This window comes from Malurus melanocephalus, unplaced genomic scaffold, assembly GCF_030028575.1.
Source record: "Malurus melanocephalus ecotype Western Australia unplaced genomic scaffold, MMel_1.1 scaffold_319, whole genome shotgun sequence".
Taxonomy (NCBI): domain Eukaryota; kingdom Metazoa; phylum Chordata; class Aves; order Passeriformes; family Maluridae; genus Malurus; species Malurus melanocephalus.
Window position 1 is genome coordinate 525,216 of NW_026623551.1, and position 25,020 is coordinate 550,235.

The following is a 25,020-nucleotide window of genomic DNA, read 5'->3' on the forward strand; positions in this document are numbered from 1 at the left end:
GGGGAAAATGGAACCTGCACTGATTCCTTTCCAGATGCTGGCAGGTGCTCTGGGCTGGGCCAGTGGGGTGTTTCTCCTCTAGGAAAGAAGGGAATGTGAGGGATCCCCCACAGCCTACCTCAGTTCTCTCCAGCTGTCACCAAARCTGTGGGAAAAACAAAAACTCTCCAACAACATTTTAATGTTTGAGAGTCAAGGCATTGCTTTATTTTCTGCCTGGGATGTTGTTCTGGCCAGGATGTGCCACAGMAATAATTTCACCCACACACAGCCCAGGTGTGCAGAGCGAATCATTCCATGACATGTGGCTTTTATAAGATTTTCCCAAATTTGATACAGTCAAAATCCAGAGAATTKGATTGGTTCAATGTTCATTRGTCCAACATTTCATGGGCTGAAGGATAAAGCATCCAGGGCAGCCCTTCTCCTACTAAAAATGGTGAAAAGAAAAACCCAAAACCACCCAAGAACCCCAACCCCGGCACTTCCCACCCCGTATCCTCACCATTCCTGCTGTTTCCAATAACTTGCAGGGATGTTTGAACCCGAGTGCTGCTCTGCCCTTTCCCCTCCCTGCCCCAGGAGAACCCAGCAGCTCCAGCTGTTTTCCTGGCAGGAATATTTGCTGCTTTGTYCACAGGGAAGAGCCTGGAGGCTGCAGCAGAGCATTGCTTACCCCACAGCTCTGGTCCCAGGCTGCAGGGATCCCGTGGGAGGAGCACAAGACACTGTTAATTTGGTTTTGAATGGCTGCCTTCCCCTGCTAGGGTGGAATTGAAGCCACCAGGGCAGGGTGGGTCTGCAAAGTCTCTCGTGCCCTTGGGGAATTGGGGCTTTGTGCTCCCAACAATGTGAGTTTGCCTTTCCCACTCCCTGTTGGCCTTATCTCCTCTCCCCGGGTCTGTGTCATCCTCACCACTGCAGGGAGAATGCCAATGAGCAGGAGATAAATCTCAGAGAGCGGGGTTTGGATTTTGTAGGAGATGAACCTCAGAGAGTGAGGTTTGGATTCATCAGATGAACCTCAGAGGGCGGGGTTTGCATTTTGCCAGATGAACCTCAGAGAGAGGGGTTTGGATTCTCCAGGAGATGAACCTCAGAGAGCGGGGTTTGGATTTTGTAGGGGATGAAGCTCAAGGAGCGGGGTTTGGATTTTGCAGGAGATGAACCTCAGAGAGTGGGGTTTGGATTTTGTAGGAGATGAACCTCGGAGAACAGGGTTTGGATTTGCCAGAAGATGAATCTCAGAGAGCAGGGTTTGGATTTTGCAGGAGATGAACCTCGGAGAATGGGGTTTGGATTTTGCAGGAGATGAACCTCTCAGACAGCGGGGTTTGGATTCACCTCCAGAGCTCTTTGATCCTGGCTGAGCTCTTTATCCCCCACAGCATTCCTTGGGGGAATGTGCCTGAGGTGAGCAATGATTAAAAGGAAACACTCCTGTCACAGCCTTGTCTTCATCAGAGCAGGTATCAGTATCTACCAAAAGCTGCTTTTCATGTCTGAGTCAGTCTAGTTTGACTTTCTGGGCAGGATTTCAGGGTCACTTGTCACTTTGCCCTATCATGACCATTCATTCATTCATTTYAAAGAAAGCTTTTCCCTGTGGAAGATCCCTTTCAGTGTCTGGCTCCCTTCTGTTGAGCTCTTGGCTTGCTGTGGGGAAGGCAATAGTTAAATCAAGTAACACAGCCATGGTTTCACCCAGCAAACATATTYAACTAGAGAAGATTCCTAAAGAACTGTGTTTCTGTGAATCCTTGTCTCCCAAGTCTGGTTTTGGAGTCTGAGGAGCACCTGCTGTTGCTGTCACCGAAACTGGGGGAAAAACAAAAGCTTCCCAACAACATTTTAATGTCAGAGTCAAGGCATGACTTTATTTTCTGGCCAGGATGTTGCTCTGGCCAAGTTGTGCCACAGAAGTCATTTCACCCACASACAGCCYGGTRTGCAGAGAAAATCATTCCRTGGCACATGCATTTTACAAGATTTCCCCCAAACTTTATCCAGTCAAACCCAGAGAACTTTATTGGTTCAACATTCATTGGTCCAACGTTGTGCAGTTCTCAGGATTTGGGTTCCTGTTGGATCTGGATTTCTTCCCCTCTGATGCTGATCAGGTCCTGCTCCTCATCTCTCTTTTCCCAGACCAGGAGTGTCTGACCAGGCCAGGGGGGAGGTTTGGGGCTGATGTTCTGTTCATGGTCACTGGTGGTCACTGATGGCCACTGATGGTCACTGATGGTCACTGATGTCCCTTCTCTCCTGTTCCTCTCCCGCTCTGTTGAGCTGTGAAACTCCTCAGGCCTCACCTGGTGAAACAATGTCCTGCAAAGAAACTTCAGCGCCTTCCCTGGGGCAAAGGAAAACAAGATCTTTGACTAAAGTTACATATTTTGTTTTTAACTTGTGTATTTTCCAACACCAACAGTGGTGATTCAAGGATGGATTTGCAGTTGGGATCCCTGGCTGGGACGAGGGATTGCCCCATGTATGTTCTSCACGTGCCTGGATGGAGACCCTGCCCTGTGCCCTGATTTTGCAGAATCCCTGACTGGTTTGGTTTGGAGGGACCTCAAGGCCCCATCCAGTGCCACCCCTGCCATGGCAGGGACACTTCCCACTGTCCCAGGGTGCCCCAAGCGCCATCCTTGGGCACTGCCAGGGCTGTGTTGGGGGTTGGACAGCACCAGGGAGGGAGGTGCAAGGACATGACCCCTGTGGGCTCTGCTAACCCTGCCTCTCTCTGTGCTCTCGGTGCTGCAGGTGCAAAGAGCTGAAGTACAGCAAGGACCTTCCTCAGATCTCCATCATCTTCATCTTCGTGAATGAGGCGCTGTCGGTGATCCTGCGCTCGGTGCACAGCGCCGTCAACCACACCCCGGCACATCTGCTCAAGGAGATCATCCTGGTGGATGACAACAGCGATGAGGGTGAGCAGCTGGCAGCCCCCAGAACCTTCAGGGCTGCATTTYGGGGGTCTCCTGCAGGGTTCTTCGGGTGGGGGGCAGTGGGGTACAGGGGTGGGGTGRGATGCTGCTGGCACAAAGCTCTGTCCAGCTGCTCTGGCAGGAACAGGATGAATCTGCAGGTAAATCTGGGACCGTTGTGGTGTGAAAGCAGAGCTGGGAGATGGGAGGTGAAGGACACCAGAGAGGCACCTGAGCTCTCCCTTGGACAGCATTCAGGAGCTCTGGTTTAGGGTATCCTGGTTTCTAATAAGAGCACTCTGGCTGTTGCACAGAKGCACCTCGGAATATTTCCCAGGGCAAGAGCCTGGAGCCCAGAGGGATTTGTGCTCTGGCATCTCCCAGTGGTGTCGACTGAGATGTTTCCTCTGTGTGTGCCTCAGTTTCCCTGCTGTAAAATACCATCTATAGATGCTTGTGCCCTGCAGAGACCCTCCTTCCCTGCTTTCTGGTGTTGGTGGGAGAAGGGAACAGAAAGGGATGGGTGAAACAGCCTGGAGRGGCTCTTTGGTGTCTGGATTAGCCCTGGCTCAGCCTGGAGGGGCGCTTTGGTTTCCCATTTTACATTTGTGTCCCTTGGTCCACCCTGCTCCCAGTCCCTGCTGTGATTCCTTCCCTCCTGGCTCTTGGGAACAGCAGGAAGAATTTTCTGACTCCAGTTCTTCCAAGGTCTTTTTTTCAATTCCAATCTCCAGTGGCCAACGGCAGCAGGGCRGTTCAGATCCTCCTGAAGGACAGCAGACAGTGAAGTGACTTTGTTTGCTGCCTCCTTCAGTTGTGCTGTGTTTTGAGGATTTTAATGTTAATTAGAAACAGTGAATCAGGGCGTTCTGTGGGTGCTGTGATTGGAGGGAAGGAGAGGRCAGAGGCAGGATGGGGTGAGCTCACCCCAGAGAGAGCTGAGAGCTGCTCTGTCCTGAGGGGAGGAGATGGGCACAGTGAGCTGCTCAGGCTGAGAAAACCAGCACTGCACTGGAATGAGCAGCACAGTGATGAGCGCCACAGATCACAGAGTCAGAGTCACAGAATCACAGAATCCCAGAGTCACAGTCATGGAATCACAGAATCACCAATCACAGAGTCAATCACACAATCACAGAGTCACAGAAACACAGAAACACAGAGTCACAGAATCCCAGAGTCACAGTCATGGAATCACAGAATCACCAATCACAGAGTCAATCACACAATCACAGAGTCACAGAAACACAGAAACACAGAGTCACAGAATCCCAGTCACAGAGTCACAGAATTACAGAATCACAGAGTAACAGAATCACCAGGGTTGGAAGGGACCTTCAAGATCTTCGAGTCCAACCCCTGCCCTGACACCTCAACTAACCCACGGCACCCAGTGCTACATCCAATCTTTGTTAAACACATTCAGGGATGGTGACTCCACCACCTCCCTGGGCAGACTATTCCAGTGCTTTGTGACTCTTTCTGTAAAGACCTTTTTCCTGATATCCAACCTGTATTTCCCTTGGGGCAGCTCAAGGCTGTGTCCTCTCGTTCTGCCAGCTCTACCTGGAGAAAGAGCCCGACCCCCCCTGCCCACAGCCCCTTTCATGGAGCTGTAGAGAGCTCAGCTCAAAGCCAAGACACAGCCTTTCACCCCAGAGTGAGGATGGAGAGGGGATGGAGAGGGGAATGGTCACTGCTGAATGACCCCTCTGCTCCAAGAGTCACAGCCAGGGGTCAGCCAGGGTGGGAACGTGATAAAGTCACCCCTGAGTCTCCTTTTCTCCAGGCTGAACACTCCCAGCTCCCTGAGCTGTTCCACCAGGGAAAGCTGAGGAGTTCTGATCACAGTGAAGGAAGCAGGGGAGTAGCTGTTCAGCTGGGGGGACCCACAGCAGCTCTAGGGACAGAGCTTGGGTGGTGCCCACAGCAAATCTGTGCGGTTTCAGAGTCCAGACTGTTTGGGAAGCGAAGGGGCAGTGCAGGTGAGGTGGTGCTGGGGCATCTCACATTGCCCAGGGCTTGGAGGCTTTAAAATACCAAAATGAGAGGCTCCTTCTCCAAATTTTATCCCATTAATGGGATGGAGAGAGGAGCTCTTTTGAAGAGAAGCCATTGGTGATAATCACTGAGCTTCTCTCCCCATGCTGTGCACAAAGCAATGGTTCTGAACAGCCCCTTCCTCCTTCACTCCCTGAGGCTGAGGGTGAGGCTGAGGGAGGTGCTCTGGAGACTCCGGAAAGGCACAGGAACATGAAACAAATCCTTTCCAAAAACAYCTGCCTGTTCCACAGGCCGAGGGTGCAGCTGGCAGGGAGGATGCAGGGTGGGAATCTTCATCCCCTGTGGGATTGCAGGACCCCCCCTTCTCTGGGCTCTGCTGGGGCTGGGGGATGCCAGGGTGGTCACAGGGATGGCCAGAGCTTGGGCTGTGCTCAAGCTCTTCCAGCTGTGGGATTTCACAGAATCCCAGAATGGTTTGGGTTGGAGGGACCTTAAATYCCSTCCAGTGCCACCCCTGCTGTGGCAGGGACACCTCCCACTRTCCCAAGGTGCCCCAATCGCTGTCCAACCTGGCCTGGAACGCTGCCAGGGCTGTGCTGGGGTGTTGAACAGCACCAGGGAGGGCGGTGCAGGGACATGACCCCAACTGATGGACACATTCAAACATCCTGGGCACGGGTGGAGGGGAACATCCCAGTCTCTGGCACACCCTGGCAGGGTGCCCCCTGCATCCCACCCCGAGGGTGCAGGCATTGGAACCAGAAGCATCCAGGGTCCCTCCTGATGTGCCAGGGTTGTGCTGAGGCTTGGGCACCCCTGAGGGGCTCTGTCCTCAGKAACACTGGGCTGGAGGTGCACAAGGAGCGTGAGGTGGGCAGCGAGGCGATGACATCGGCCAGGAGGGTGAGCTAATAATGCCAATATTCTGCTGCTGGGGCTTTGCAGGCCTCGTGACAAACGAGATTTTTAAGGAGGGATTTGAAGGAAGATAATGAGGTAACTTGGCAGATGTTTATGAAGAACTCCTCCCAAGCGTGTAATAATCTGCTTTTCTCATGTAAAAGCAACGATACAAACCAGAACAGATCTCTGGGACCGTGTGCTCCCTCTCAGCATCCTCCAGGAGCTGCAGTGACAGCCAGGAATTATTAATGGAACTAACATTGGCACAGAGTTCCCACTAATGGCAGGCAATGATTCTGAACAGCAGCAGCAGCAGCARWGWCGATGCTTKGGATATTACAAACARCGTCACTGTAATAAACAGATTTGGCTGAATCTGGAAAATAATTACAGGAAAATAGCTCCTCGTGAGCTCTCAGATTTAGAGATGAATCCTGGATGATCCAGCAGAGGATGGGGCTCTGTGGCTGCAAAAGGAATGAGAGGGAGRTGTCTTTGGAAACAAACTGTGGGGTCTGCTGGGAGATCAGGGCAAATCCTGACAGGTGAGAGGAGCAATGGGAGGAGCCATAAATTCCACAGGAATTGCACCCATTGGCACAGACTGGTACTGACCCAAGGCAGGGCTAAACCCCTGGGCTGAGAGAAAAAAAAAACAGAGACACAAAAAATAAAAAGGGGGGGAGATGCACATTAGATGGTGTCCGTATTAGGCAATTTGGGAATTGCGTACTTCTCAAACACCTCAGTTAATGGGGAAAGAGAGGGGAAATGTAGCCGGGAAATGGGGATAAAAGAGGCTGCACCCTCCAGCAATTTGAGAGACCCCATGGAAATGTCCCATGGCCTTTCCGTTTATTGGAATAAAGTCACAGGACTCCTCTGTCTCCTTTTTGGACATGAACCTCTGGTGTTTGTGAGTTAATTTTCTGAACAGGTGTGACTTTGAAGCTGTGGTTGAACAAAACAAGGAATTCCTTCAGCCTGTTTGGGGGCAGCCATGTGGGTGCGAGGGGCAATTTCTGGGGGGATGTGGTCATAGCCCAAAGGAAAAGGAAAGGAAATAGGCTTTTCCATAGCAAAGAAAAGGCCTTTGTGGGGCTGTGTGACCTGAGAGAAGGCTGACCCCAGAGAGCAGTGCCGAGCCCAGGAGCTATGGCATCCCCTAGGTTAACCAGAAGGAGTTTTGGGAAAGGCTCAAGACAGCCCCAGGCTGGGGGGATTTGTGTGTGTTTGGTCGGGGGGGAAGAGGAGCCACAGCAAATCTGGGTGACTGAAGAACAGAGCACCAAACATTAACAGAGATTTCCAAGGCAACTCAAGTTTTAAGCTTGGTAGAGCAAGAGCCACCTGCCCTGCTCCGCTGGCCCCGCAGGCTCCGGGCAGAGCCGTGGCACAGCCACAGCACACCCTGGTGCTGCTTTGAGGCTGCAAAAACGCTCCCGAAGCCTCATTAGACGTTCCTCGCTCTCAGCTTTGTTGTACGACAGCGCGGCACAACACAAAAGTGTGCAGTGAGAGATGAGAGTTAATGWGCACAGGCATTCTGCTGCTTTGTGTCGGAGCTGTAAACAGATAAAAGATGCCGATGTATCGTACGGGGAGGGAAAAAAAAATCCCTCCTTGAAGGAGAAAGCTCGGGGAGTTGTAGTTTGAACCCCGTTCTCCCCTGAGCGGCACGTTATATTTCCTRAAGACTCTGGTGGAGGCTGCCTTTGTTGCAGGGCTGTGATTCCAGGTTGTGTTTAARGGCGATAAGGAGGTTCCTGGGCTGCTGGAGGAGCGCAGCCACGTGCCCCTGAGATGCTCTGTTATCTCACAGCTGCACACTTTGTCGGAGTCTTGTTGCTTAATCATCACCTGCTTTCTKTTTTCCGGCTGTTGTTGTTGTTGTTGTGTCTTTTGGCGTTTTAATCTGGGATAATATCTCCTCGAAAAGCAAACCTCGCTGAATAAAGGAATCCCTTTGGATAAAAGGCTGCTTAAAGGAGCTGGCTCCGCCCGGGGAGACTCGGGTTGTAATTCACCTCGGCATGAAATATTAGTGGGGTTTGAGGGATCCCGTGCTTGTTCTGCAGCTTCTTCAGCAGCAGGAGCTGCCTGGGTTTTGGTGTCAGGAGGGGAATTGCGGGAGCTGAGTCAGTCCCAGCCTTTCCTGCCCCAGCCCCGGTGCTGTTGTACCCCGGTGTTTAGGGCACAGTGAGGCTGAGGTTGGATTTTCTCTGCCTCGTTTATCAGAACTGTGATTTTAAACCACCAGCAGTGCTCTGAGATGGAGCAGCAGCCACTTTTCCCTCCATGGTGTTCTTCCAGCACCTCTTTCCCTCTTCATTCCTCCCAGTTTGTTTCTGGATCCTGACAAGCTCTGCCTGTGCAAACACTGCTCCAGTCCCCAGCCCGAGGATGGTTTTTTTTTTCCTGGAGCTGCCCCAGGGATGGGGTCCTGTTCCCAGGTTTTGGGGGCTCCGTGCAGAGGAGCAGCAGAGCAGTGCAGGGTGGGAATCTCGGGGTGGCTGTGTGGGGCCAGGAGTGGCACTGATGGCYCTGGAGGGTCCATCCCTTCCAGCTCAGGATGTTCTGTGAGCCTGTCTGGRTTCTGCTGAGCCAATGACCCTGAGGTTGGAGCAGAATGCCCTGAGTGKGAMCAGCTTTCTTAGTGACAAKTGATCCATCCCCTGCTCCCCTGTCRCAGGTTCCTCTTGCCCAGCTGCAGCTGAAAAGCTGCAGAGTCTGTCCTGGCTCTGAGTGTGTCGYTGAGAAATGTTCACATGTGTTTATTGCTCATTGAAGGAGCTGCTTCAGGGATTTCCTGCAGAAATGCCAGCCCTTSTGGCGTTGGAGGTTCAGGCTTGTGGGATGGGGGTGGCTGGGCTCTCCCCTGGGGCACTCCCAGCCCTGACCCCTCCGCTGGTTCTGATAACACCTGGGGCTCTGGGGGTTTCTCCCACCCAGCTGAGCCTGGCAAACTCGGRGATGTTTTCCTTGGGGGTGGTGAGGAGGTGTGGACCTCTCCCAGGGACCACCTGGCCGGTGCTGCACAAGGAACTCCCTGCTCCTGGCAGTCCCTGGAGCTCCTCTGATGCTGCTGGCCTTTGCTGCTTTCTCTGTGTGGCAGTTCCCACCTTCAGTTCTGAGGGCTCCCTGGGGTTTGGAGAGGTTTGGGTGATGCCTGATGSTTTTTGCCTTTTATACACCCTTTTATATTTTATAGACCCTTTTAGATATTTTCTGCACCCTTTATGCATCCCCTGTACCCTTTGCCTACATGTTTGTAATTCTTATAGCATGATATTCCAGTTCAATTTTGGGGTCCTGCTGGGCAGAGACACCAAACATCCCCAGTAAAGGGTCAGTGAGCTCTGTGCTGTCTCAAACTCAAGGTTCCAGCCTTGGATGAAACCTTCTCTCTGGAGGACATTGTGTGAACTGGGCTCTGGCCTCATCTGGGGGGATTCTTTAGAATAGGGGGACATGACTGCAATTGTTAAGTTTCTTATTGGGGAATCCTAGATAGATCTGCTCATTTGTGAAATCTATAATAGTTGTATTCCTGTTATACGTGGGTGCATCTCGATGTGTTCCATCCTGTGCACCCGGGATCCCTTTAATTACCCAGGTAAAACYCTTTTACCYCCTYACCCCTGTCTGCCTCAGAGTTCTAAAACCAGCMCAAAAGGCAKYATGGGCAGGGTTTGGRGTGGGGATGGAGCAGGGGGTGTTTCTGTGCTGCCGTTTGGGCTGCTGTCTGTGCTGGGTTGCTCTCTGTGGGATCAGGTGGCTCCCTCTCCCCGGCAGCCCCATTCCTCAGGCTGTGCAGGTGACAGGACAGTTTGTGACAGATGACAGCAGTCATTGCAGTTGGCAGCTGGGGCTTCTCACGGAGCAACAGGCTCATTGGATCCGAGTTGCTGGGTTTGCCCTTCAGGGAGGATCGATAGGGACCGGTGAGAGCAAAGGCAGGGTTGGAGCTGAACCCGCTGGCGTTTCAGGGGCGCTGCTCTCTGCACATCTCCGCGGGCATCAGCTCGTGCTGGGGCAGAGATCAAACCCTCCCAGACTGCACCCAGGATACGCAGGGCTGCTGGGGCTGTGCTCCGAGGGATCAGAGCTTCCTCAGAGCATGCTGGGGGTGTGTGGGACCGGGACCATGGGGTGCAGAAGAGGAGGGAGTCTCCAGGCTCCAGGGCAGTGCTCAGAGTGAATTCCTGGATGTGCAGCCCCTGTGGATCCACCCACAGGGAATCGGGAATCCTAAAGGAGGGCACAGCCTGGAGGAGAACTCCTGTGGCTGGAGGAATGAAGGTGAGCTGGGGACCTCTGCTCTGCTGCCATCCTGGCTTCTGACTTCCTTTGCCGTGATTTGACATTCAGGGTCCCCAGTTTTGGACACTGTCCTGGCTCWGTGTCCTGTGGTGTTCTCACTGTCAGCCCTGTGAAAGCACCACCATGGCCCCSTGCCAGGCAGGGGTGAGCGTGGCAGCAAGTTCCCTGAGCTGTGGTTTGTGTGGGGTCCTGGAAGGGGAAGATCCAAGGGTCAGGCTGCCCCTTAGGGTGACAGCTGTGCTGTGCTGCGCTGCTGTCCCTCAGTGCAGTCACAAACCCCTGGCACTCTGTTAGAGCTCCCTGGCATTGTCCCCTGGGGCCGTTTCAGAGCWGCCCAGATGCTGCTCAGGCCCTGGGCTCTCAGCAGGGCACAGCATCCTCAGAGAGGGGAGGGGAGGGGTGGCTGTGGCTCCCGGGGATGTTCTGTCACAAGGAGCTGCTGTCCCACAGCCTGGTGGGCACAGGAGTCTCCCAGCTCTGACCTCTTGCTGCCTGTGAGGTGTGACATTGAAACTCTTCTGTCCCACTGCAGCTCTGCTCTACCTGGAGCTGCTCAGACAATTCCCCAGAGGAGTTCTCACATTTTCCTTGCTAGAGACTCCAGCTCCAATGTGGAAGTTGTTTTAATCACTCAGCAGTGCTGTGGTCTGCTACATTCATGCCTTACCTGCTGCCAAAGCCACGTGAGGTGCTGGTGCTGTGCTTTTGGAGCTTCATCTGTCAAAAAAAATCGGTGTCTCTGTCTCCTTCAAACCATTTGGGAGAGTTGTTGTCCCCATAAAATCCTGGTTTTGCTCCGAGTGGCTCAGCGTGAAATGGAAGTTGCTGAGTTATGGATGTGTGTGATGCAGATGCTCGGAACTGAGGAAGGGGCTCATTTGCTTTATTCTTCTTATTCCCACTTCAGCATAAAAGAGAAAGGAGACTTTGGGGGGATGGAGATGTGAGAGGAGCCATCCCAGAAAGGCGGCATGGGGAAAGCACATTTGCTGTGCCTGGGAGGAGGCGGGGCAGGGAAGGGAACAGAAAATCCTTCTGCTTTGRTGCTTTGGAAGCAGATGAGATTTGCTGTTTCCTCCTCTGCTCTCCACTGGGTGTTTCCCTCATGTGGGAGCCCACGTGTGCTCAGATGCCTCAAGGATTTTACCCCATGGAYGATTCGTGGGGATTCTTTTTGCCTCTCTATTTTTTTTGTCCTGGAGAGAGAAAGAGTAGAGTGAAGGGTAGCAGTCTGTAATTCGAGGTCACAGATTGTATCTTAATTTTCTGCTGTCCTGAAGTCTCACAGGGACAAAAGACATTCTCAGAAGCTGCTATCGTGGTGTTAAGGGTTTGTTTTTCTACAGACTGGCTTTGCTAAGCTTTTTGAGTTCCTCTCTCCAGCAGACCTTTGTGCTCTGCATTGATGCAACAGGTGCTGAGAGGACTGAGGGCTCTGGCASTCCTCCAAAGTGCTGAAAGAAACATCCTCTCATTGTAGCCTTCCATCTGCTTTCACCTTCAAAGTGGGTCTTTTATACTCAAATCCTCTCCGGAGTTTTTGTGCTGGGGGTGGCTGCAGGTCCTTGAGGGTCTCAGGCACTGCACTCACAGCCTGGCCAACAGAGGGAAATGAGCTGCAGTGAGCACAGCACCCGTGGTGGGAGGATCTTCTCAACAAAGCCCCAATCCCTTTCATCCCCTCATGAAAGCTAAGGGAATTTCAGCTTTTCTGGTGGCAAAACAAACAGCAAGTGCCAGGACTGCAGTGGTGAAGCTGAGSGGAAAGGGCAGTGTAGCTCGGAGCYGGGTTTGATGGAGTTGGAGTTGATTCAGATGGGGTTTGCAGCATTTTTGGCAGTGCATTCAGCCCAAACCTCCAGCGGAGGTTCTGAGTGCTGGTGTGTGCTGTCCAGGATTTCTCCCTGTCCTTGTGTTTCAGTCCCATTCCCTGTAGTGCAGAGGAATACCAGTGTCCTCTCCCTCCCTTGGCCCCTGAGGTGCCCTGTGGGCTCCCCACTGCTCCAGCAGCAGCTTTTTGGGCCCCATTGAGTTCTCCTGTGTGGGTTGTGCTCGGTCCATCCTGTGCAGATGGGTACTGATTGTCCCCAAACGCCTGTGTCCCTGCCAGGGGGTGTGGGGGTGCCCAGCTCCCAGAATGCTGCCCCARTCCCTGCCTGCAGTGGGTTTATCCCAGGATTATCCCAGCTGTGGCTGTGTGTCCTTGTCCCCAGAGGAGCTGAAGGCGCCGCTGGAGGAGTACGTCAACAAGCGCTACCCGGGGCTGGTCAAGGTGGTCAGGAACCAGAAGAGGGAAGGGCTGATCCGGGCCCGCATCGAGGGCTGGAAGGCGGCCACGGGCCAGGTCACCGGCTTCTTCGACGCCCACGTGGAGTTCACTGCCGGCTGGTAGGTGCTGGGGGCTGCTTAGGGTGGGGGAATATCCATTGTGCTGTAGGGCTGTGTCCCTATAAATCACATACAAATCCTACGGCCTGTTAATCACTCACTGTGGGAAGCCAGGGCAGCCTCTCACTGTGACCTGGAAAGTTACAGAGAAGCAACTTCTGTGGGTGACATTTTACAATGAGAAATAGAGAWTTGTAACCMATTAGAAAAAGGTGAAAGAGCTCAGCTGCTGTAAAAGGAGATGTTCAGGTACCAGCTGAGGCGCCTTTGTGAAAGAACCATGGAAGATTCTGGAGAGAGAGCACAGAGGGTTGTTCTGTGAGTTAATAACAGGCTGAGGGCTGACACCTTCCTGTTGGTGTGTGAGGTCTGTGCTGACACCTCACCGGGATCCCTTCTGTGCTTCTGCTCTATGGGATGCCACTGATGCCTAAAACAAGGCTCACCTGAAACAGAGGACAGACAAACTCAAGAGAATCAAAGCAGATAAATTTAATCCAGGCCTGCTGATGCATTCAGGGCAGACAAAGCCTCCTCCTGAGGCTACACCCAAAATGGACCCCGAGTCACGAGATCTTCCCCTTTTATAAGTTCTGTCTCATGAACACATCAGGCCCCAATTCTCCAATGACACCTTCAGGTGATGATGTCAACCACCCCAAACTTGCTCCCCCCAATTCACTGTTGTTTACAGATTTTGGGGCTCTGAGGCAGCGAAGTGTCCTTGGATTTCAGGCTCAGAGAGGAATTGTTTTGTCTAAAGATGGGAGAGCAGCAGCTTTAGTGCTGTACACTGGAGAAGTATAAGAATACAGATACATGGAAATAAAGACACTAAAAATCCTAAGGCCTCATTATGATGGGAACATAAAAACCTTCCCTTGCCCTCATTCCCTCTAATCCTTCTCTTGTCTCTCCCTTTAGGCATGCACTTTCCCTGCCCCCTGTTTATGATTTTCAGGATGATTTCCCATTCCCTTAGCCTTAAGTAATTTCTGCAAGTTTAAAAAAGCCCAGGGCAGCAAGGGAATGAAGGAGAAAGTGTTTCCCACTTGTGTGCCCTTTGCTGCATCCCGGTGGGGAAGGGTCAGATGCTTTGGATTGATTCCTTTCCTGTGCTACTGGGAGTAAGTGCAGAGGGGCAGCAGCAGCAAAAGGTGTTTCAGAAGGATTTTTCTCAGAGAGGTTCAAAACATTTGAGCTCAAGTGGCTTAAGTTTGAATCTATGCTGTGACAGGAGCCTGAAAGGGATTTTTTTTTCTTTAACCAGGTGTAAGAAGTAAATGGTCCATGTTTAGAAAAGTGGAGGTGGAGGAAGCTGAAGTTTTATTGAATTTGAATGCACTAACAGCCACAAAAACCTGTTTGCAGCTGTTAAAGACAGAGCTGTGCGCAGCTATTGACTCCTTGTTAATGGCAGTGCAGCTGGAGGGGGTGTTTTAGGAGCTGTCTGTGGTGTTGGGATCTGTGTTCCCAGGTGGACATTGCTCCCTCTGCCCCTGAATCCTCACACCCAATTTCACTGTGCTGCTGAGGCTGTTTTTTTAGGGACAGAGAAGAGGCATTGCTGCAGTGTGGGCTGGGATTCCCACCTGCTTCTGTGGCTGTGGGTGATGCCTAAAACAAGGCTCACCTGAAACAGAGGCCAGACAAACTCAAGAGAATAAAAGCAGACAAATTTAATCCAGGCCTRCTGGTGCATTGAGGGCAAAGCCTCCTCCTGAGGCTACACCCAAAATGGACCCCAAGTCATGAGCTTTTCCCCTTTTATAAGTTCTGTCTCATCAAAACATCGGGCCCCAATTCTCCAGTGACACCTTCAGATGATGATGCCAACMACCCCAAGCTTGCCTCCCCAATTCTCTGTTGTTTACAGATTTTGGGGTTCTGAGGCAGCGAAGTGTCCCTGGATTTCAGGCCCAGAGAGGAATTGTTTTATCTAAAGATGGGAGAACAGGAGCTTTAGTGCTGTACACTGGAGAAGTACAAGAATACAGATATATGAAAATATAGAAACTAAAAATCTTAAGGCACCAGGGGCACTGGRAGTACCAGTTCCCCCAAATTTGGTGTAGGGCAGGCTGAGCCCAGGTGACTCTGGGGCTGTGGAGGTGAGGCTGGGTGCACCCCTGGCTCTGAACACATCCCACAGATGGACTTTTAGCTCTAGAACCATCAAACTGCATCCCAAAGGGAAAAAACACCCTTCAAACAGCCCTGCTTTCAGGAATGTAGGCCTGTGCTGCCCAGGGTTTGTGGATCTGGGGGAAGTGTGGGCTGGTTGAAGCGGGGTTTAAACCAAGCACATCCTTCCTGGCCGTGCTTTACAGAAGGGAAGGTTCCCAGCCAGGCTTCCCAGGCTGTGGATGATGTTTTTATCCGAGACAAAGAAGCCATGGACTTGTGTGGGTCCAGAGGAGAAACGTGAAGGAGCAGGACARGCTGAGRGAGGTGGAGCTGTTCAGCTGGAGAAGTGAAGGCTCTGAGGAGATTCCAGAGCCAAGGGGAGCCCCCAGGAAAGCTGGAGAGGGATTCCAGCCAAGGGCCTGGAGTGCCAGGACACAGGAAACGGCTCCCCACTGCSGGGGGCAGGGGTAGATGGGGTCTGGGGAGGAATTGAGCGGGAGCTGCACTGTCCACCTGGCAGGAACTGACCACATCCCCCTGTGCTGTGCCCCTGTGTCCCCCCAGGGCCGAGCCGGTGCTGTCCCGGATCCAGGAGAACAGGAAGAGGGTGATCCTGCCCTCCATAGACAACATCAAGCAGGACAACTTCGAGGTGCAGCGCTATGAGAACTCGGCGCACGGCTACAGCTGGGAGCTCTGGTGCATGTACATCAGCCCCCCCAAGGACTGGTGGGACGCTGGGGACCCCTCCCTGCCCATCAGGTACGGCCAGAGCTGGGGGGCACCCACTGGACAGCCTCAAGGGGGACAGGGAGGGGTCCAGCTCCCAAGGGAGCGTGGGAGAGAGCTGGGAATGGAACCCAGAGCACCCTGGAGTGACAGGGGAATGGGGAATGGCTTCAAACAGAGCGGGGCTGGCTGGGATTTTGGGTTGGAATTGCTCCTTGGGAGGGTTGGAAGGGGCTGGGATGGAATTCCCAGAGCAGCTGTGGCTGCCCCTGGATCCCTGGCAATGTCCAAGGCCAGGCTGGACTGAGGGGCTGGAAGCAGCCTGGGACAGTGGGAGGTGTCCCTGCCATGGCAGGGGTGGGATGGGATGATCCTGAAACTCCCTCCCAACCCATTCCATGGTTTGGAAAATGCAGGAGGATGGAGGGAGAGAGGGAGGGACAATGTAATAACCCCTGTAGTGACACGAGCCAGGGAGGGTCTGGGGTGGTGATAGGGGTTGGAAAAGGTCACAACCCCACCAGGCAGTGCGGGAACTGTGCGGGTCTGTCCAGCCTTGTGCTGAGGTGCAGGGGATAGAGTGGCCTTGCCTCAGCTCAGGGCTGAGTTTGTGCAAAGGAATGAGGAGCTAATTCCCATGGGATGGGTTGAGGTGGATCCATGGAACACAGAGCTGTGCTTTCCTGAGTGGAAAGTTCCTCTCCTTGCAGGATAAGCTTTGGAAAAATGTGTCTCAGGTTGTTGTGACACTCTTGGCAGCTCTGAAAGGTGCTCCTGGCCCTGCCAGGCTGCAGGGATGGGATGAGCCCAAAACAGGAGCAGGMGGGGAGGGAAGAGCTGGGGCTGCTGTGTGTGTCCAGCTCAGGGGTTTTTGCTTCCAAGCCCCCAAACATCACAGGTGATGCTCTGATCAGGATGAGTTTCTGCCCAKGTGGGTTGGATCCACCTGGATCTGACATGGTTTATGTGGAGCAGCCTTGGTGTGAGGCCCAGAGCAGCTGCAGGTGGGAATCGTGAACCCAAATCTGCTTTGGTCCCTGTCGCAATCCCTGGAAGCCAAAATCAGGTCTGTTCACAGAGACTTCTTTTTGTTCCTTTGGCGCCCCTSTTCCATTCAGCCCTCAGTGCAGGAACTGTTAGTTTATTCTGGCCAGGAATCTGGGCTTTGACAAATAAACAGTTATTTTAACCAAATTGAAGCTGCTGGCCTTGCTAAAGGATGGCCAGGCYGTGCAGGAGGCAAAGCTGAGGAATCCAAAAGGCTTTGCGGTGAGGTGTGAGCAGTGTGGGGCTGGCAGCTCCTGCTGGAGCCTCTGGAGGGTAATAAAAGGGGATCAGCACTGCTGGGATAAACCTGGCTCAGCCAGGAGATGGAAAAGTCAAAAAAGAACAGCCTCTGTTATTAAAGTGGTGTAGTTGGAAGATCCAGGAGAGCTTTGACACGTGGAGTGTCCCCTGTGACTGTGCCACCACCCTGGGAGCTTGCTGGGCTCCAGAACCTGGCAGTGAAGGTGTTTGAGGGAACTGGACCCCCCCATTTGGCATTTAAATATCTGGCACCACTGTCTGCTCTGGTGGCCTCCCAGGGTGGGGCTGGAGTTTGTGTCGGTGCACTTGGGGTGGTTAAGGACAAGMTGTGGCAGAGCCACGTGGGGAGGGACAGCTTTCTCTGGGAGGTTTGTCTGATGGCAGGGGAAGGGAGGGTTGGTTGGGTCTTGGAAGGTGTTTGGTGGCAGGGGAGGTGAGGTTTGTTCTGTTTTTTGGAACTTGGTTTTTGCTGTAAGGGGAGGTGATGCTTATTTTCTTGGTTTTTTGGAAGGTGTTTGATGGCAAAGGAGGTGATCTTTATTTGGTTGGTTCGTTTGGGAACATTGTTTGAAGGCGGGGGAGGTGAGGTTTGTTTTGTTGGTTTTTGGAAGGTGTTTGAGGGCAGGGGAGGTGAGGTTTGGTTGGTTTGTTTTTTGGTGTGAGGGTAGGTGAGGTTTGTTTTGTTGTTTTTTGGAAGTTGGTTTTTGGTGTGAGGAGAGGTGAGGTTTATTTTGTTGGTGTTTGGAAGGTATTTGAGGGCAGGTGAGGTTTGGTTGGCTGGTTTGGTTTATGATGTGAGGGGAGGTGAAGTTTGATTGTCTGGTTGTTTGGAAGGTGTTTTATGGCAGGGGAGGGGAGGTTTGGTTGGTCGGTTTTGTTTTTGGTGTGAGGGGAGGTGAGGATTGTTTTGTTGGGTTTTGGAAGGTGTTTGAGGGCAGGGGAGGTGTGAAGGCATAGAGTGGTGAGCTGAGGAGACCCGTGGAGAGCCGAAGGGTTSGATGATCATGAAGAGATGGAATGGGGAGGGTAGGCCCTACAGAGCAGGATTTGGGTTCTTTAGGATGTTTCTGCCCAGGCTCCCCAGATGTGAAGCAGTTCAGGGGTTACCTGTGAGCCAGGAGGGTCAGGGGTGTCACAGGGATGTTGGACACACAGCTCCACACCTCATAGCACATTTATTTTCCTTGGTTTGGYTCTGAGAATGTTGAATTTGGTGCTGCCTGGGGATGAATCTGCTGCTGACCCACAGCTGCAGAAGTGAAGGGTTTGCTCTTGGAATTCTCTTGGACAGGAGGTCATGCTGGGTTGTTCTGGTGCTCCTTATATCCTAAAAAATGTAGGGTTGCTCAAATCTTTCAGTGTCCTGTGGGAAATCCAAGTGAGGTCTTTGGAAATGCTGCGGAACAGCAGATTGATGACCCAGTCCTGGGGGGTCCCAGGGTGGGATCCCGCTTCTCAGCATCTCCAGGAGTGATTTATTTCCCAGCTGACAGAACATGAGRTTTTTYRAGGTCTGGAGCCTGCTGTTTCACTRGTGTGAGCCCTGAGCCAGCAGCTGCTGCTGCCTGCCCTGGTGTGGTTGTGTCACCTCAGCTTTGGCCAAAAAGCTGCAGAAATCTGGGAGAGGGGTGACCCTATGGACTGCAGGGGCCTTGGTGGCAGAGCCAGGATTTGTCATCRCAGSTGGCAGGGATTGCTGGCTCCAGGGRTCTGATCCAGGAGAGCAATGAAATGTTCCCCTGCCCCTGGATCTCATCCCAAAGCCAGGGGAGCGAATGCTGAGCAGCCCCGGGGCTGAGGGACTCTCAGCTGAGTGTGAGAATGGGGCTGGCCATGCTCCTCTGCTGGCAGGGGCTGTGAAACCTGTGAACCTCCAGCAGAGCAGGGATCCCCCTGTCACTGCAATCACAGCGTCCCTAGGGTGGGAAAGCTCCCCAAGATGGTCCAGCCCTGGAGCAGCACCCCATGCCCCATAAATCCCACAGTGAAAAGCCACCTCTGCTCATTCTCTGAGCACCTCAGGGTGGTGGCTCTGCCCCTCCCTGGACACTCTGGATTATTTACAACAGAAAGCATTTCCTGATTTTCTCCTTGCATTTCCCACCCTGTGTGGGTTTCCATAGGAGCCAGATGTGGGGTGGTGAAATGAGAATTTGTGTTTGGGAACCTCACCTGGAATGTTTGAGAAGATTTTGGTGTGAATGGGATGGGATCCATGGGATGGGATGGGATGGGATGTGTGGGAATGTCCCAAAAGCTGTGCAGAGCAGTGGAGGCCCACAGGGTGAATTGTTCCCTTGGTGAACAACCCCAAAAAGGTGTTGGGGCTGGAGGAGCCTTCAGGTGGCTCCAGGGATGACAAGAAACCTCTGTCCAAGCTGCCACACCTTGGACAGGATGGGAGGCAGCTTTTAGGATAAACTGGGCTTTGACAGGACAGATGTTTTATGGGGCACTTCATCCTTGTCAGTGCTGGGTAACAAAGGCTCATTTAATTAGAATTGAGAGCATTGTGAGGAGGAAATGGGGTTTGAGGGTTATGGATTGGGAGAGAATAGAAAAGCTGATAGGTTTGGGGWTTTTTTATAAAGATGAAAACAATGTTAATTAACCCACCCAATCAGTTACTGTCTCAGCCTCACAAAGGGTAATGAAATTGCTCTTGCAGCGTACTTAGGAAAGAGTAGACTTCATCCTGATGTGTGAGTGATGCAGGGGTGGAAATGGGAAAAACAGAGAGGTTTTGGGTCACTGAGTATGGCCCAGGAATGGAGAGAAGGTTCTGCTGCTTCACAGAATGTTTGTGTTTAATTAAACAGTTCCTRAATCCCAGAGCTCAGGTGATGCTAAGCTGGCCCTCTCTGGGGGCTGTGCTTTCATTTGTGGGAGAACCTGAGAGATTTCTATGGGATCATGATTATATTTATTTGTTAATTCCAGAAACCACTGACWGTTGATTTTTCTGTGGGACTTCTTGCAGCCATTGTCCTGTGATGATGTTCAAAACCCCAGAAGTGTTTTATTTATTTGAATTAAATAAATGGTGTTTCTTTCCCCTTTTAGTCTAATTCCTAGGACTCCTTTCAGGCCACTGTCACAGCCTGAAACTTGTGTGCACACAGRATTTGCACAAACTCTGAAATAGCCAGAGGGGCCAGAAAAACTCTTGGGAATAACATCTGCTGCCATAAAATGATGGAAGAGGATCTCCATGCCTGGGACAACTCATTCCTGTGGCGCATCCCCACCCTTGCTGGGATCAGCAAGGATCAGACGCTCAAGAACAGGGTTAGACAGGTTTCCTTAAACTCTTGTAAATATTTTTACCAGCAATGGGGTTCTCACCATGTCAGAGGGCAGCTCAGGGATGGTGCAAACTGCTGGATGCAGATGGGAGGAAAAGGCAGAATTTTCGGATAATTTCCTGAGTTTSTGTTGGTTTGTTCTGAAAAAATCTGGAGGCATTTGTACAAAATGCTGATTTTTTTTTTTTTTTTAAGTTGGTTCTTTCTGGCTTTAACATCTACAAAATGAAGAAGATTCCCAATTCTGTGAGAAGATGGTTGTGAAATGTTCCCACTCTTCTGGCATTCAGAAGTTGAGGGGAAGGTTTCCATAGGAGCCAGATGTGGGGTGGTGAAATGAGAATTTGTGTTTGGGAACTTTACCCGGAATGTTTGAGAAGGTGCTGGTGTGCAGGTGTTTGCTTAGGGGGATGGGATGGGAATGTCCCAAGAGCTGCAAAATGCTCATATTTTCTGTGAAGCCAATAAAGAGAACCTTAAACAATCAGATTTACATCAAAGAGGAAGAGAAATTGTTTGCCCTGGTGATGCAGCCCAGCCTCTAAAGCTGCTCTCCTTGAGCAGCTCAAGGAACCAGAGCTCTGTGCTGACCCCCAAAATACTTTATCTGCCTTGAGTCTGGTTCTCCTCCATCCCTGCACTTCCTGCAGGTCCCTGTCAGGGCTCATCATCGTTTACAGCAAAATCCCAAAGGGCTTTGTGCCAGACCTTGGTCCAGCATTGGAATGACATGGAAGTGTCCAAGGCCAGACTGGGCATTGGGGTTGAAATGCCAGGGAGTGAAAGTCACTTTGGGCAGCCAGCTGTGGTTCACTTGCCCCAGCACTGTTAACATAAAAATCGAGAAWGGCAATTAAAAGAGTTTTTTACTATGTGGCCTCAAATCATCCCAAAAAACCCCCTTCAGCACTAAAAGGAAACTCCAGAATGAGAAAACTGAAGAGGTTCTTGATGTTAGAAAGKGATAAAGCACTCGATAGTTTTAATTTGATCTGGAGATGGATGACAGAGTTATTGAGGTCATGATCCTGACCTAAATCTTCCCTCTCCTACATTCTGAGCCAAACAAGACTGACACTAATTGAACAAAAAAAGATCCCTCGATAAGACCGGGCTGGATGGGGCTTGGAGGAGCCTGGGACAGTGGGAGGTGTCCCTGCCGTGGCAGGGTTGGCATTGGATGGGYTTYAAGGTCCATTCCAACCCAAACCATTCTGGGATTTTGTGGTTCYTCCCCAGGCAAGGCTCTGTTGGTGCTGCTGGAGCTGCTCCATAAATCAGACCCATCCATCCTTCACTCCTGAAGACTCCCCAGCAGTGTGAGGCTGAAACCTGAGCTCTGGTCACTCCTGGCTGGCACAGAGAATGAAGGTCTCTGAAAACTTKAAAATAAATTACAGAAGAATCCCAGAATCCCGGAGTATTTTGGGTTGGAACTTAAAGCCCATCTCATTCCACCCTTCATGGGCAGGGACATCTCCCACTGTCCCAGGCTCCTCCAAGCCCCCTCAAGCCTGGTCTTGTAGAGGGATCATTTTTGTTTAATTAGTGTCAGTCTTGTTTGGCTCAGAATGTAGGAGAGGGAAGATTTAGGTCAGGATCACGACCTCAATAACTCTGTCATCCATCTCCAGATCAAATTAAAACYGTCGAGTGCTTTATCAGTTTCTAACGATAAGAACCTCTTCAGTTTTCTCAGTTTGGGGTTTCCTTTTAGTGCTGAAGGGTTTTTKGGGATGATTTGAGGCCACATAGTAAAAAATGTTTTAATTGCCTTTCTCGATTTTTATGTTAACAGTGCTGGGGGAAGTGATCCTCAGCTGGCTGCAAAAAGTGACTTTCACTCCCTGATTGGAAGCTCTTCACCTTCCCCGAGGTTCCCTGTGGTGTGAGAAGGCTGCCATGGCCCTTTGGAGCTCAGATTGCTGCTGGTGGGCCTCTTGATCAGGAATTCTTCAACTCCTGKTTTTTAATGGTGCCTAATTCAGTGCCAGGGCATTAGGGAGGGTCTGTAATGAGTTTAACGGTGTCAGGTTTTATGGGATGAGCAGGTTGATGTCCCTGCCTGAGAGGGTGACAGATCTCCCTTCTGAGGGGTTCCTGGGGCCCCTGGAGCGGTTGGCAGCAGCCCAGGGGGTGGCGAAGCTCTCTGTGGATGTCAGGGCTGGATCTGCTGTCAGGGCTCTGTGCATTTGGAAGATTGTCCTCGGGATTGGCTGCATCCAGAACAGAAATCCAGACCCTGCTGAAACGTGGCATGGGCCCTACCAAGCACCAGGGTTTGGGAGAGGGCCCGAAGCTGGGTGATGTTTCTGTGATTTAGGGAAAAGTTTCTGGAGTTGGGGATCTGTGTTTGTGCAGGTTCACAGTGTCATGGGTGGAATTGTCATCAGAGGCACCACRGTGATGTCACAGGGACACCACACAGGGACCTGGATGGGCTCGTGACTGGCTGCTTTAGCCAAGTGACCTCAAAAAAACATTTTTAGTGGGGTTTGGGTTCAGTATGGAATCTCTGCCGCAGAGTGGGTTGTGCCTTTCCTGGAACGGTGCCGGTCCATCCCTGTGCCCTGAGCCTCCCAGCCAGCTTGGAACACCCTGGAGCCCTGCCCAGCCTTGGCTGGGGCTCGTTGTCACCAAAACAGGTTCCTGCTGGGCCTGAGGAGTGGTTGGCTGGAGTCAGGGAAGCAATTTGAGCATTCCTTGATTGTTTGGATGATTCCTGGATGAAAATAAATGCAGGAAGCATTTCTTCACTCGTTGATGATGGTGCAAATCCCACTGTCATTCTGGGAATCCTGGGACGCTTCTGGAASGTTTTAGGGGTGGGATTGTCCTGCWCTGCTYTGCACTGGGGCTCTTYGGGGCAGTGTAGGAAAGACCCAAAGTTACTGGAGATGATCCAAAGGAGGGACAGGGGGATGGTGCAGGGCCTGGAGGAGTGGGATTGGGATTAGGATTGGTGGGGTGTCTGTGCAGGGCCAGCAGTTGGCTCCGTGATCCCTGTGGGTCCTTCCAGCTCAGGACATTCTGTGATCCTACAGAACCATCATTCTTGGCCAAATCAAAGGCGTTACTGTGAGTAAAACCAAAATCCTTCAAGCACCAGTCAGCCCAGCTTGTCCCTGAAGAGCCTTGAAAAGGGGACAGGGGACACTGAGCTCCTGGCTTGTCCCTTCAGGGGGAGACCAGAGCTGCAGGGAAGGGAGCARATTCTCCTGCCTGAAGGAGTTTATAGGGAGAAAACGTTAATTTAATCCACTTTTATGAAGAAAACCACACTGGCCGTACTGGAAGCGTTTGCTTTTGTTTTTATAGAGCTTTGCGTGAGAATTATTTTGATTAAAAAGGGGAAAAAAATTACGCTCCTGGTTGAAAAAATAAAAAATACTYGTGCTGACAGAACTTTAATCTGAGCCCAAGTCACAAAAACAGCCTTTATTGATGTCAGAGTTGCTTTAGAAATGGGAAGAGTAAACAGGATTTTGCCTTTAATTTGTGAAGGGTTTTGATTTTTCAGAGGCATTAAARAGACAGAAAAGATGGGTATTGAATTATTTAACAATCACTAGGAAAATTAAGCTTCAGAGAGCCTGTTTTCACTGCAATAATCTTATTAATGAAAACAAAACCAGCTGGGGCAACACCAATAGTGGGAGCTCATACCCTGCTGCTGAATTGTTTCTGAGTGGTCCAGGAAGTGATTTTGAGAGTCAAAGCCAAGTGGAGCCTTTTCTATGGTCTGTTCACACTCCCCAGGAGAGAGCTGCCATTGATGGATTATCCAAACATATTTTCCCTCTAAATCCAAAGCAGAGGGGRAGAATATTCAAAAAGGAGTTGGGGGAATTTGGCTCTTTGAATTTTTTCTTTCATTGGCAGATGGCTTTTAAGTGATTTATTGGCCAAAACCAATGCATTTTCATCCAAAAACGAGTGTTTAATGCCTTTGGAGGTGGGACTCCAAAGAAAGGCRCGATAATGGAGCCCATGGTGGCAGAGCAGAGCAGCCCTGCATCAAACAGCCTTTCCAGAGCTTTTGGGAGTGCTGCTGAGGGCTGGCATTGCCTCTCATTGCTTTTAACTCCCTATCCTGGTGCAAAAACTGGCCTTGATGAAATGAAAGGAAAAATGAACCCTTGCTCTCCTCCTCGCAGGCTGCAGTGGGAGCTCCCAGCTGCCTCTGCCCTGCAGAACAGGAGCTTTCCAAACCCTGCCCTCCCTCCCTGCCTCAAGCCCTTGGTGCCTTATTGGCCAGTTTGAATTATGGCACAGACACGGGTAAGGGGATAAAGGGATTGACCTYGGTGTTTAATGGCATCCCAGGTGCGCAACTCGATGGAAAACGCCCCCCACATATAGCATGGATACAAGTTTTATATATTTCACAAATTAGCAGATCTCTCTAGGATTTCCCAATGAGAAACTTAACAATTGCAGTAATGCCCCCCCTATTCTAATGAATCCCCCAGATGAGGCCAGAGCCCAGTTCAGTTCACACAATGTGTTCCAGAGAGAAGGTTTCAGCCAAGGTTGGAGCCCCGAGTTTGAGACAGCACAGAGCTCACTGACCCTTTACTGGGGATGTTTGGTGTCTCTGACCAGCAGGACCCAAAACTGAGCTGATATATCAGGCTACAGGAACTACAGACATATACATAAAGGGTGCAGAAATGTCTAAAATGGTCTATAAAATATATGAAATGGTACATAAAAAGGAAAGGCAGAAATCATCAGGCATGACCTGAACCTGCTGCCGTGTGCTGGAGAATCAACTAGACCTGTCTGAGGGTTCCCCCTGGGGTGCTGACCTGGTGCTAGTGGGGTGTGAGGGGGGGCAGCTGGAGCCACCTCCCTTCATCCCAGTGTCCAGCACGGGCTTGGAAATCTGCACRTGGGAAATGGGAGGGAGAGCACATGGCAGGGTCCTGGTGGTCAGGTGAGACCCCACTGCAGAGCTGCCCCAGCCCTGGGCCCAGCAAAGGAGGGACCTGGAGCTGCTG

At 51.5% G+C, this 25,020-nt stretch overlaps 1 protein-coding gene across 1 annotated transcript in view; it reads left to right on the forward strand.

Moving 5' to 3' along the window:
* GALNT17 (polypeptide N-acetylgalactosaminyltransferase 17) overlaps positions 1 to 25,020 on the forward strand; it is a 176,275-nt gene that overhangs the window by 72,990 nt on the left and 78,265 nt on the right. The window contains exons 3-5 of the mRNA XM_057377611.1: positions 2,767 to 2,933; positions 12,374 to 12,548; positions 15,240 to 15,437. Of these exons, the coding sequence (XP_057233594.1) occupies positions 2,767 to 2,933; positions 12,374 to 12,548; positions 15,240 to 15,437 (540 nt within the window). The remainder of the gene's footprint in view (positions 1 to 2,766; positions 2,934 to 12,373; positions 12,549 to 15,239; positions 15,438 to 25,020) is intronic.